Here is a 12,610-nt window from a genome sequence, read left to right on the forward strand (position 1 = left end):
TCTTGATGCAATTTTTTTCAGAAATCTTCACATGTTTTATATTACTTGACTCTGGAAATAAGTGTGTTAGATTATTTGCTATATTCACCTTGGGTTCTTGGTTGTCTCCCAGCAACAGGGGCTTAAAGTCATCGTTTCTCTCCTTCTTGGTGAAGAAATTTATAGTCACAGACACAAGTTCCTCATTTCCAGTCGGAGATGGTGTCGAGGAAGATGATGATGGAACAAGCCTAATACTGATTGCTCTGATAGAGGCAGATCTTGTTAAAATGCCATCAACACTGGGCAGGTTGTTGTCTCCCACCTCCAAAGGCAAGCTTTCGAACTTGATGTAAGTTGTTCCATTTTCTACTTGTAAAGTAATTAGATCTGAGGTAGGTGTAAAACCTTCCTGAAGGCCTTCTTCACCATCCATATTCTCCAAACAGTAACCTGCAAGGTAAATAAATCAGTAATGGTATGAAAGTCATGTATGTTTGTTCAAAAAGCTGTAAGAATGAAGGCTTGGTTATTTATCGCATATTCGTAATTACCTGGAGTTGTTGATAGCTGAGGAGTTGTGGTGCTAACAGTACTGCTAGTTGTAGTTTGCATAGTTGTTGAGACTTCTAAAACGGCAAGAAAGATCTTGTGTAAATTAATTCCATCTGTTGTGATACCCAATGTTAGCAAATGTGTATTGAGTGATCTGAAATCATGAAACACTGGCAGACCAAACAAACTAACTTTTTGGTCAGACTGAGTTTTATTGAGGGAAAAAGTTCTTGGTCAAACTGAATTTTATTGAGGGAAAAAGTTCTTTACTTGGTAAACGAATTTTATTACCTTCAGCACATCCCAAGACAGTTAACTCAATAGTTGCTCCGCTGACACCTGAGACATCAATGAACTTGATCTGAAGTTCCGTTATACCTTGTAGTGATGGTTCGTCCTCTGCAAATACCTTCACTTCCGATTGAATACCCTCAATAGTCAAGGTAAACTGTGAACAGGAGAAGAAAGTTTTTGCTTGACTACAAGATTTATAATCAATGAGCACATTGTGAAAAATAAAAGTGAAAACAATAATTATAAGTGGATTAGTTAAAAAATGTTCCCACTCACCTCCGTGATTGTATTTTTGATCACCACTTGCTTGAAATCTGTCTCGTCTACTCTCTTTGCAAGTAATGTGAAAGTGAATTTGACTGACTGTGGTGACGTTGATCCCGTCTTTGGTGTGGTCGTTTCTTCTGCTTGTCCAGAAGTAACACTTGATGTGATTTTCTTCAAAGTGATAAGAACTCCACGAACATTGATATTGCTATTGAACTTTCTCTCCAGAACAGCACTGTTGCCAACAGACTGTTCGATTGGTAACTCGGAAAATGTGAGAAAGCCTGACTCATCTGTCAAGAGATTTCCTCTTGTCTGGTCCTTTGTCTCTACACCGCTCTCGCTATCCATATTTTGAAGACAGTACCCTGAACGGACAGAAATGGTTATCGTTAACACTGAAAGTTTTTTTTATCAGATCTAAGGTTATTGCTATAGTCATTTTTATTTCTCAGAATATAAAACTGTATGTCTTTACCCTTTGTGGTTGAAACCAGAGATGTTGTTGAGGTTGTTGTTCGTTCTGTGGTTGTCTGAGTTGGTGTTGTAACTGCCACAGTGCTTGTTGATTCTTCGGTTGTCATTGTTGGTGTTGTCACAGAGACTGCTGTAGTTGTTACCTGGGTTGTGGTGAATTCTGGGACAAAACAAAAAGAGGGGATTGGAATCAGAACAGTTTGTAATACAAACAAAAGGACTGGGTCTTAAGACTGTTTATTTTAAAGGCTTGCCTATTTGTAACGTGCATTTCAAGAAACAAATAATTTCTTACATACAAGTAACAGGAATACTGTATTCCTGCTACTATCAGCTTACCTTCTGCACAGCCCAATACATGTAGCTCCAAGGTTGCAGACGAAACACCAGTGACCTCTAGGACAGTCACACGGAATGCCACAACCCCTTCAATGACTTCATTTCCAAGTTTTAGGAACTTCTGCAAGGGTTGATCACTGACTGGTGTGAATGTGATCACCTGTGGAGAGAGAATTATAACGTGAACCTCAGAAATTACTCTTGATGCAATTTCTTCAGAAATCTTCACATGTTTTATATTACTTGACTCTGGAAATAAGTGTGTTAGATTGTTTGCTATATTCACCTTGGGTTCTTGGTTGTCTTCCAGCAACAGGGGCTTAAAGTCATCGTTTCTCTCCTTCTTGGTGAAGAAATTTATAGTCACAGACACGAGTTCCTCATTTCCAGTCGGAGATGGTGTCGAGGAAGATGATGATGGAACAAGCCTAATACTGATTGCTCTGATAGAGGCAGATCTTGTTAAAATGCCATCAACACTGGGCAGGTTGTTGTCTCCCACCTCCAAAGGCAAGCTTTCGAACTTGATGTAAGTTGTTCCATTTTCTACTTGTAAAGTAATTAGATCTGAGGTAGGTGTAAAACCTTCCTGAAGGCCTTCTTCACCATCCATATTCTCCAAACAGTAACCTGCAAGGTAAATAAATCAGTAATGGTATGAAAGTCATGTATGTTTGTTCAAAAAGCTGTAAGAATGAAGGCTTGGTTATTTATCGCATATTCGTAATTACCTGGAGTTGTTGATAGCTGAGGAGTTGTGGTGCTAACAGTACTGCTAGTTGTAGTTTGCGTAGTTGTTGAGACTTCTAAAACGGCAAGAAAGATCTTGTGTAAATTAATTCCATCTGTTGTGATACCCAATGTTAGCAAATGTGTATTGAGTGATCTGAAATCATGAAACACTGGCAGACCAAACAAACTAACTTTTTGGTCAGACTGAGTTTTATTGAGGAAAAAAGTTCTTGGTCAAACTGAATTTTATTGAGGGAAAAAGTTCTTTACTTGGTAAACGAATTTTATTACCTTCAGCACATCCCAAGACAGTTAACTCAATAGTTGCTCCGCTGACACCTGAGACATCGATGAACTTGATCTGAAGTTCCGTTATACCTTGTAGTGATGGTTCGTCCTCTGCAAATACCTTCACTTCCGATTGAATACCCTCAATAGTCAAGGTAAACTGTGAACAGGAGAAGAGAGTTTTTGCTTGACTACAAGATTTATAATCAATGAGCACATTGTGAAAAATAAAAGTGAAAACAATAATTATAAATGGATTAGTTAAAAAATGTTCCCACTCACCTCCGTGATTGTATTTTTAATCACCACTTGCTTGAAATCTGTCTCGTCTACTCTCTTTGCAAGTAACGTGAAAGTGAATTTGACTGACTGTGGTGACGTTGATCCCGTCTTTGGTGTGGTCGTTCCTTCTGCTTGTCCAGAAGTAACACTTGATGTGATTTTCTTCAAAGTGATAAGAACTCCACGAACATTGATATTGCTATTGAACTTTCTCTCCAGAACAGCACTGTTGCCAACAGACTGTTCGATTGGTAACTCGGAAAATGTGAGAAAGCCTGACTCATCTGTCAAGAGATTTCCTCTTGTCTGGTCCTTTGTCTCTACACCGCTCTCGCTATCCATATTTTGAAGACAGTACCCTGAACGGACAGAAATGGGTATTATTAACACTGATAGTTTTTTTTAAAATCAGATCTAAGGTTACTGCTATAGTCATTTTTATTTCTCAGAATACAAAACTGTATGTCTTTACCCTCTGTGGTTGAAACCAGAGATGTTGTTGAGGTTGTTGTTCGTTCTGTGGTTGTCTGAGTTGGTGTTGTAACTGCCACAGTGCTTGTTGATTCTTCGGTTGTCGTTGTTGGTGTTGTCACAGAGACTGCTGTAGTTGTTACCTGGGTTGTGGTGAATTCTGGGACAAAACAAAAAGGGGATTGGAATCAGAACAGTTTGTAATTCAAACAAAAGGACTGGGTCTTAAGACTGTTTATTTTAAAGGCTTGCCTATTTGTAACGTGCATTTCAAGAAACAAATAATTTCTTACATACAAGTAACAGGAATACTGTATTCCTGCTACTATCGGCTTACCTTCTGCACAGCCCAATACATGCAGTTCCAAAGTTGCAGACGAAACACCAGTGACCTCTAGGACAGTCACACGGAATGCCACAACCCCTTCAATGACTTCATTTCCAAGTTTTAGGAACTTCTGCAAGGGTTGATCACTGACTGGTGTGAATGTGATCACCTGTGGGGAGAGAATTATAACGTGAACCTCGGAAATTACTCTTGATGCAATTTCTTCAGAAATCTTCACATGTTTTATATAACTTGACTCTGAAAATAAGTGTGTAAGATTATTTGTTATATTCACCTTGGGTTCTTGGCTGTCTTCCAGCAACAGGGGCTTAAAGTCATCGTTTCTCTCCTTCTTGGTGAAGAAATTTATAGTCACAGACACAAGTTCCTCATTTCCAGTCGGAGATGGTGTCGAGGAAGATGATGATGGAACAAGCCTAATACTGATTGCTCTGATAGAGGCAGATCTTGTTAAAATGCCATCAACACTGGGCAGGTTGTTGTCTCCCACCTCCAAAGGCAAGCTTTCGAACTTGATGTAAGTTGTTCCATTTTCTACTTGTAAAGTAATTAGATCTGAGGTAGGTGTAAAACCTTCCTGAAGGCCTTCTTCACCATCCATATTCTCCAAACAGTAACCTGCAAGGTAAATAAATCAGTAATGGTATGAAAGTCATGTATGTTTGTTCAAAAAGCTGTAAGAATGAAGGCTTGGTTATTTATCGCATATTCGTAATTACCTGGAGTTGTTGATAGCTGAGGAGTTGTGGTGCTAACAGTACTGCTAGTTGTAGTTTGCGTAGTTGTTGAGACTTCTAAAACGGCAAGAAAGATCTTGTGTAAATTAATTCCATCTGTTGTGATACCCAATGTTAGCAAATGTGTATTGAGTGATCTGAAATCATGAAACACTGGCAGACCAAACAAACTAACTTTTTGGTCAGACTGAGTTTTATTGAGGGAAAAAGTTCTTGGTCAAACTGAATTTTATTGAGGGAAAAAGTTCTTTACTTGGTAAACGAATTTTATTACCTTCAGCACATCCCAAGACAGTTAACTCAATAGTTGCTCCGCTGACACCTGAGACATCGATGAACTTGATCTGAAGTTCCGTTATACCTTGTAGTGATGGTTCGTCCTCTGCAAATACCTTCACTTCCGATTGAATACCCTCAATAGTCAAGGTAAACTGTGAACAGGAGAAGAAAGTTTTTGCTTGACTACAAGATTTATAATCAATGAGCACATTGTGAAAAATAAAAGTGAAAACAATAATTATAAGTGGATTAGTTAAAAAATGTTCCCACTCACCTCCGTGATTGTATTTTTGATCACCACTTGCTTGAAATCTGTCTCGTCTACTCTCTTTGCAAGTAATGTGAAAGTGAATTTGACTGACTGTGGTGACGTTGATCCCGTCTTTGGTGTGGTCGTTCCTTCTGCTTGTCCAGAAGTAACACTTGATGTGATTTTCTTCAAAGTGATAAGAACTCCACGAACATTGATATTGCTATTGAACTTTCTCTCCAGAACAGCACTGTTGCCAACAGACTGTTCGATTGGTAACTCGGAAAATGTGAGAAAGCCTGACTCATCTGTCAAGAGATTTCCTCTTGTCTGGTCCTTTGTCTCTACACCGCTCTCGCTATCCATATTTTGAAGACAGTACCCTGAACGGACAGAAATGGGTATTATTAACACTGATAGTTTTTTTTTAAATCAGATCTAAGGTTACTGCTATAGTCATTTTTATTTCTCAGAATACAAAACTGTATGTCTTTACCCTCTGTGGTTGAAACCAGAGATGTTGTTGAGGTTGTTGTTCGTTCTGTGGTTGTCTGAGTTGGTGTTGTAACTGCCACAGTGCTTGTTGATTCTTCGGTTGTCGTTGTTGGTGTTGTCACAGAGACTGCTGTAGTTGTTACCTGGGTTGTGGTGAATTCTGGGACAAAACAAAAAGGGGATTGGAATCAGAACAGTTTGTAATTCAAACAAAAGGACTGGGTCTTAAGACTGTTTAATTTAAAGGCTTGCCTATTTGTAACGTGCATTTCAAGAAACAAATAATTTCTTACATACAAGTAACAGGAATACTGTATTCCTGCTACTATCAGCTTACCTTCTGCACAGCCCAATACATGCAGTTCCAAAGTTGCAGACGAAACACCAGTGACCTCTAGGACAGTCACACGGAATGCCACAACCCCTTCAATGACTTCATTTCCAAGTTTTAGGAACTTCTGCAAGGGTTGATCACTGACTGGTGTGAATGTGATCACCTGTGGGGAGAGAATTATAACGTGAACCTCAGAAATTACTCTTGATGCAATTTCTTCAGAAATCTTCACATGTTTTATATAACTTGACTCTGAAAATAAGTGTGTAAGATTATTTGTTATATTCACCTTGGGTTCTTGGCTGTCTTCCAGCAACAGGGGCTTAAAGTCATCGTTTCTCTCCTTCTTGGTGAAGAAATTTATAGTCACAGACACGAGTTCCTCATTTCCAGTCGGAGATGGTGTCGAGGAAGATGATGATGGAACAAGCCTAATACTGATTGCTCTGATAGAGGCAGATCTTGTTAAAATGCCATCAACACTGGGCAGGTTGTTGTCTCCCACCTCCAAAGGCAAGCTTTCGAACTTGATGTAAGTTGTTCCATTTTCTACTTGTAAAGTAATTAGATCTGAGGTAGGTGTAAAACCTTCCTGAAGGCCTTCTTCACCATCCATATTCTCCAAACAGTAACCTGCAAGGTAAATAAATCAGTAATGGTATGAAAGTCATGTATGTTTGTTCAAAAAGCTGTAAGAATGAAGGCTTGGTTATTTATCGCATATTCGTAATTACCTGGAGTTGTTGATAGCTGAGGAGTTGTGGTGCTAACAGTACTGCTAGTTGTAGTTTGCGTAGTTGTTGAGACTTCTAAAACGGCAAGAAAGATCTTGTGTAAATTAATTCCATCTGTTGTGATACCCAATGTTAGCAAATGTGTATTGAGTGATCTGAAATCATGAAACACTGGCAGACCAAACAAACTAACTTTTTGGTCAGACTGAGTTTTATTGAGGAAAAAAGTTCTTGGTCAAACTGAATTTTATTGAGGGAAAAAGTTCTTTACTTGGTAAACGAATTTTATTACCTTCAGCACATCCCAAGACAGTTAACTCAATAGTTGCTCCGCTGACACCTGAGACATCGATGAACTTGATCTGAAGTTCCGTTATACCTTGTAGTGATGGTTCGTCCTCTGCAAATACCTTCACTTCCGATTGAATACCCTCAATAGTCAAGGTAAACTGTGAACAGGAGAAGAGAGTTTTTGCTTGACTACAAGATTTATAATCAATGAGCACATTGTGAAAAATAAAAGTGAAAACAATAATTATAAATGGATTAGTTAAAAAATGTTCCCACTCACCTCCGTGATTGTATTTTTGATCACCACTTGCTTGAAATCTGTCTCGTCTACTCTCTTTGCAAGTAACGTGAAAGTGAATTTGACTGACTGTGGTGACGTTGATCCCGTCTTTGGTGTGGTCGTTCCTTCTGCTTGTCCAGAAGTAACACTTGATGTGATTTTCTTCAAAGTGATAAGAACTCCACGAACATTGATATTGCTATTGAACTTTCTCTCCAGAACAGCACTGTTGCCAACAGACTGTTCGATTGGTAACTCGGAAAATGTGAGAAAGCCTGACTCATCTGTCAAGAGATTTCCTCTTGTCTGGTCCTTTGTCTCTACACCGCTCTCGCTATCCATATTTTGAAGACAGTACCCTGAACGGACAGAAATGGGTATTATTAACACTGATAGTTTTTTTTAAAATCAGATCTAAGGTTACTGCTATAGTCATTTTTATTTCTCAGAATACAAAACTGTATGTCTTTACCCTCTGTGGTTGAAACCAGAGATGTTGTTGAGGTTGTTGTTCGTTCTGTGGTTGTCTGAGTTGGTGTTGTAACTGCCACAGTGCTTGTTGATTCTTCGGTTGTCGTTGTTGGTGTTGTCACAGAGACTGCTGTAGTTGTTACCTGGGTTGTGGTGAATTCTGGGACAAAACAAAAAGGGGATTGGAATCAGAACAGTTTGTAATTCAAACAAAAGGACTGGGTCTTAAGACTGTTTATTTTAAAGGCTTGCCTATTTGTAACAGGCATTTCAAGAAACAAATAATTTCTTACATACAAGTAACAGGAATACTGTATTCCTGCTACTATCAGCTTACCTTCTGCACAGCCCAATACATGCAGTTCCAAAGTTGCAGACGAAACACCAGTGACCTCTAGGACAGTCACACGGAATGCCACAACCCCTTCAATGACTTCATTTCCAAGTTTTAGGAACTTCTGCAAGGGTTGATCACTGACTGGTGTGAATGTGATCACCTGTGGGGAGAGAATTATAACGTGAACCTCAGAAATTACTCTTAATGCAATTTCTTCAGAAATCTTCACATGTTTTTAGTACTTGACTCTGGAAATAAGTGTGTTAGATTTTTTGCTATATTCACCTTGGGTTTTTGGTTGTCTTCCAGCAACAGGGGCTTAAAGTCATCGTCTGTCTCCTTCTTGGTGAAGAATTTGACAGTCACAGACACAAGTTCCTCAGTTCCTGTCGGAGATGGTGTCGAGGAAGATGATGATGGAACAAGCCTAATGCTGATTGCTCTGATAGAGGCTGATCTTGTTAAAGTGCCATCAACACTGGGCGGGTAGTTGTCTCCCACAACTAAAGGCAAGGTGTCGAACTTGATGTAAGTTGTTCCATTTTCTACTTGTAAAGTAATTAGATCTGAGGTAGGTGTAAAACCTTTCTGAAGGCCTTCTTCACCATCCATATTCTCCAAACAGTAACCTGCAAGGTAAATAAATCAGTAATCGTATGAAAGTCATGTATGTTTGTGCAAAAAGCTGTAAAAATGAATGCTTGGTTGATTATCGATTATTCTTAATTACCTGGAGTTGTTGATAGTTGAGGAGTTGTGGTGCTGACAGTACTGCTAGTTGTAGTTTGCGTAGTTGTTGAGACTTCTAAAACGGCAAGAAAGTACTGGTGTTAATTAATTCTATCTGTGGTGATACCTAATGCTAGCAAATGTGTATCGAGTGATCTGAAATCATAAAACCCTGGCAGACCAAACGAACAAATTTTTAGTCAAACTGAGTTTTATTGAGGGAAAAAGTTTTTTACTTGGTAAACGAATATAATTACCTTCAGCACATCCCAAGACAGTTAACTCAATAGTTGCTCCGCTGACACCTGAGACATCAATAAACCTGATCTGGAGTTCCTTAATACCTTCTAGTGATGGTTCGTTCATGGGAAATACCTTCACTTCTGATTGAATACCCTCAATAGACAAGGTAAACTGTGAACAGGAGAATGGGAGTATGTGCTTTACTTCAAGATTCATAATCAATGAGCACATTGTTATAAAATAAAAAGGAAAAAAATAAATAAAAGTGGATTAGTTAAAAACTGTTCTCACTCACCTCCGTGATTGTATTTTTGATCACCACTTGCTTGAAATCTTTCTCGTCTACTCTCTTTGCAAGTAATGTGAAAGTGAATTTAACTGACTGTGGTGGCGTTGATCCTGTCTTTGGTGTGGTCATTCCTTCTGCTTTTCCAGAAGTAACACTTGATGTGATTTTCTTCAAAGTGATCAGAACTCCACGAACATTGACATTGCTATTGAACTTTCGCTCTAAAACAGCACTGTTCCCAACAGACTGCTCAATTGGCAACTCGGAAAATGTGAGAAAGCCTGACTCATCTGTGAAAAGATTTCCTCTTGTCTGGTCCTTCGTCTCTACACCGCTTTCGCTATCCATATTTTGAAGACAGTACCCTGAATGAACAGAAATGGGTATTATTAACAATGAAAGTTTTTTAAAATCAGATCTAAGGTTACTACTATAGTAATGTTTACTCTTCAGAACATAAAACTGTATGTATTTACCCTCTGTTGTTGAAACCAGAGATGTTGTTGAGGTTGTTGTTCGTTCTGTGGTTGTCTGAGTTGGTGTTGTAACTGCCACAGTGCTAGTTGATTCTTCGGTTGTCGTTGTTGGTGTTGTCACAGAGACTGCTGTAGTTGTTACCTGGGTTGTGGTGAATTCTGGGACAAAACAAAAAGAGGGGATTGGAATCAGTTTGATATACAAACAAAAGGACTAGGTCTTTAGACTTTTTATTTTTAAGGGTTGCCTATTTGTATCGTGAATTTGGAAAAAACAAATCATTTATCACGTACAACTAACAGGAATACTGTATTCCTGCTACTACGACTTACCTTCTGCACAGCCCAATACGTGTAGTTCCAAAGTTGCAGACGAAACACCAGTGACCTCTAGGACAGTCACACGGAATGCCACAACCCCTTTAATGACTTCATTCCCAGTTTTTAAGAACTTCTGCAAGGGTTGATCACTGACTGGTGTGAATGTGATCACCTGTGGGGAGAGAATTATAAAGTGAACCTCAGAAATTACCCTTGATGCAACTTCTTCAGATATCTTCACGTGTTTTATAATACTTGACTCTGAAAATAAGAGTGTTAGATTATTTGTTATATTCACCTTTGGTTCTTGGTTGTCTTCCAGCAACAGGGGCTTAAAGTCATCGTCTGTCTCCTTCTTGGTGAAGAATTTGACAGTCACAGACACAAGTTCCTCAGTTCCTGTCGGAGATGGTGTCGAGGAAGATGATGATGGAACAAGCCTAATGCTGATTGCTCTGATAGAGGCTGATCTTGTTAAAGTGCCATCAACACTGGGCGGGTAGTTGTCTCCCACCTCCAAAGGCAAGCTTTCGAACTTGATGTAAGTTGTTCCATTTTCTACTTGTAAAGTAATTAGATCTGAGGTAGGTGTAAAACCTTTCTGAAGGCCTTCTTCACCATCCATATTCTCCAAACAGTAACCTGCAAGGTAAATAAATCAGTAATCGTATGAAAGTCATGTATGTTTGTGCAAAAAGCTGTAAAAATGAATGCTTGGTTGATTATCGGTTATTCTTAATTACCTGGAGTTGTTGATAGTTGAGGAGTTGTGGTGCTGACAGTACTGCTAGTTGTAGTTTGCGTAGTTGTTGAGACTTCTAAAACGGCAAGAAAGTACTGGTGTTAATTAATTCTATCTGTGGTGATACCTAATGTTAGCAAATGTGTATTGAGTGATCTGAAATCATAAAACCCTGGCAGACCAACCGAACAAATTTTTAGTCAAACTGAGTTTTATTGAGGGAAAAAGTTTTTTACTTGGTAAACGAATATAATTACCTTCAGCACATCCCAAGACAGTTAACTCAAAAGTTGCTCCGCTTACACCTGAGACATCAATAAACCTGATCTGGAGTTCCTTAATACCTTCTAGTGATGGTTCGTTCATGGGAAATACCTTCACTTCTGATTGAATACCCTCAATAGACAAGGTAAACTGTGAACAGGAGAATGGGAGTATGTGCTTTACTTCAAGATTCATAATCAATGAGCACATTGTTAAAAAATAAAAAGGAAAAAAATAAATAAAAGTGGATTAGCTAAAAACTGTTCTCACTCACCTCCGTGATTGTATTTTTGATCACCACTTGCTTGAAATCTTTCTCGTCTACTCTCTTTGCAAGTAATGTGAAAGTGAATTTGACTGACTGTGGTGGCGTTGATCCTGTCTTTGGTGTGGTCATTCCTTCTGCTTGTCCAGAAGTAACACTTGATGTGATTTTCTTCAAAGTGATCAGAACTCCACGAACATTGACATTGCTATTGAACTTTCGCTCTAAAACAGCACTGTTCCCAACAGACTGCTCAATTGGCAACTCGGAAAATGTGAGAAAGCCTGACTCATCTGTGAAAAGATTTCCTCTTGTCTGGTCCTTCGTCTCTACACCGCTTTCGCTATCCATATTTTGAAGACAGTACCCTGAATGAACAGAAATGGGTATTATTAACAATGAAAGTTTTTTAAAATCAGATCTAAGGTTACTACTATAGTAATGTTTACTCTTCAGAACATAAAACTGTATGTATTTACCCTCTGTTGTTGAAACCAGAGATGTTGTTGAGGTTGTTGTTCGTTCTGTGGTTGTCTGAGTTGGTGTTGTAACTGCCACAGTGCTAGTTGATTCTTCGGTTGTCGTTGTTGGTGTTGTCACAGAGACTGCTGTAGTTGTTACCTGGGTTGTGGTGAATTCTGGGACAAAACAAAAAGAGGGGATTGGAATCAGTTTGATATACAAACAAAAGGACTAGGTCTTCAGACTTTTTATTTTTAAGGGTTGCCTATTTGTATCGTGCATTTGGAAAAAACAAATCATTTATCACGTACAACTAACAGGAATACTGTATTCCTGCTACTACGACTTACCTTCTGCACAGCCCAATACATGTAGTTCCAAAGTTGCAGACGAAACACCAGTGACCTCTAGGACAGTCACACGGAATGCCACCACCCCTTTAATGACTTCATTTCCAGTTTTTAAGAACTTCTGCAAGGGTTGATCACTGACTGGTGTGAATGTGATCACCTGTGGGGAGAGAATTATAAAGTGAACCTCAGAAATTACCCTTGATGCAACTTCTTCAGATATCTTCA

The 12,610-nt window shown here is 38.9% G+C and overlaps 1 protein-coding gene across 1 annotated transcript in view; it reads right to left on the minus strand.

Annotated features, from left to right (window-relative positions):
* Positions 1 to 2,589: 2,589 nt before the first annotated feature.
* Positions 2,590 to 12,610, minus strand: part of LOC139949164 (uncharacterized) — a 53,565-nt gene continuing 43,544 nt past the window's right edge. The window contains exons 112-131 of the mRNA XM_071947564.1: positions 12,383 to 12,542; positions 12,050 to 12,208; positions 11,580 to 11,938; positions 11,299 to 11,455; positions 11,043 to 11,117; positions 10,598 to 10,941; positions 10,312 to 10,471; positions 9,979 to 10,137; positions 9,509 to 9,867; positions 9,228 to 9,384; positions 8,484 to 8,744; positions 7,906 to 8,064; positions 7,434 to 7,792; positions 7,155 to 7,311; positions 6,863 to 6,937; positions 6,418 to 6,761; positions 6,132 to 6,291; positions 5,869 to 5,954; positions 2,935 to 3,091; positions 2,590 to 2,597 (exon numbers count right to left, since the gene is read on the minus strand). Of these exons, the coding sequence (XP_071803665.1) occupies positions 2,590 to 2,597; positions 2,935 to 3,091; positions 5,869 to 5,954; positions 6,132 to 6,291; positions 6,418 to 6,761; positions 6,863 to 6,937; positions 7,155 to 7,311; positions 7,434 to 7,792; positions 7,906 to 8,064; positions 8,484 to 8,744; positions 9,228 to 9,384; positions 9,509 to 9,867; positions 9,979 to 10,137; positions 10,312 to 10,471; positions 10,598 to 10,941; positions 11,043 to 11,117; positions 11,299 to 11,455; positions 11,580 to 11,938; positions 12,050 to 12,208; positions 12,383 to 12,542 (3,855 nt within the window). The remainder of the gene's footprint in view (positions 2,598 to 2,934; positions 3,092 to 5,868; positions 5,955 to 6,131; positions 6,292 to 6,417; positions 6,762 to 6,862; positions 6,938 to 7,154; positions 7,312 to 7,433; positions 7,793 to 7,905; positions 8,065 to 8,483; positions 8,745 to 9,227; positions 9,385 to 9,508; positions 9,868 to 9,978; positions 10,138 to 10,311; positions 10,472 to 10,597; positions 10,942 to 11,042; positions 11,118 to 11,298; positions 11,456 to 11,579; positions 11,939 to 12,049; positions 12,209 to 12,382; positions 12,543 to 12,610) is intronic.

This window comes from Asterias amurensis, chromosome 16 (genome assembly GCF_032118995.1).
Source record: "Asterias amurensis chromosome 16, ASM3211899v1".
Lineage (NCBI taxonomy): Eukaryota > Metazoa > Echinodermata > Asteroidea > Forcipulatida > Asteriidae > Asterias > Asterias amurensis.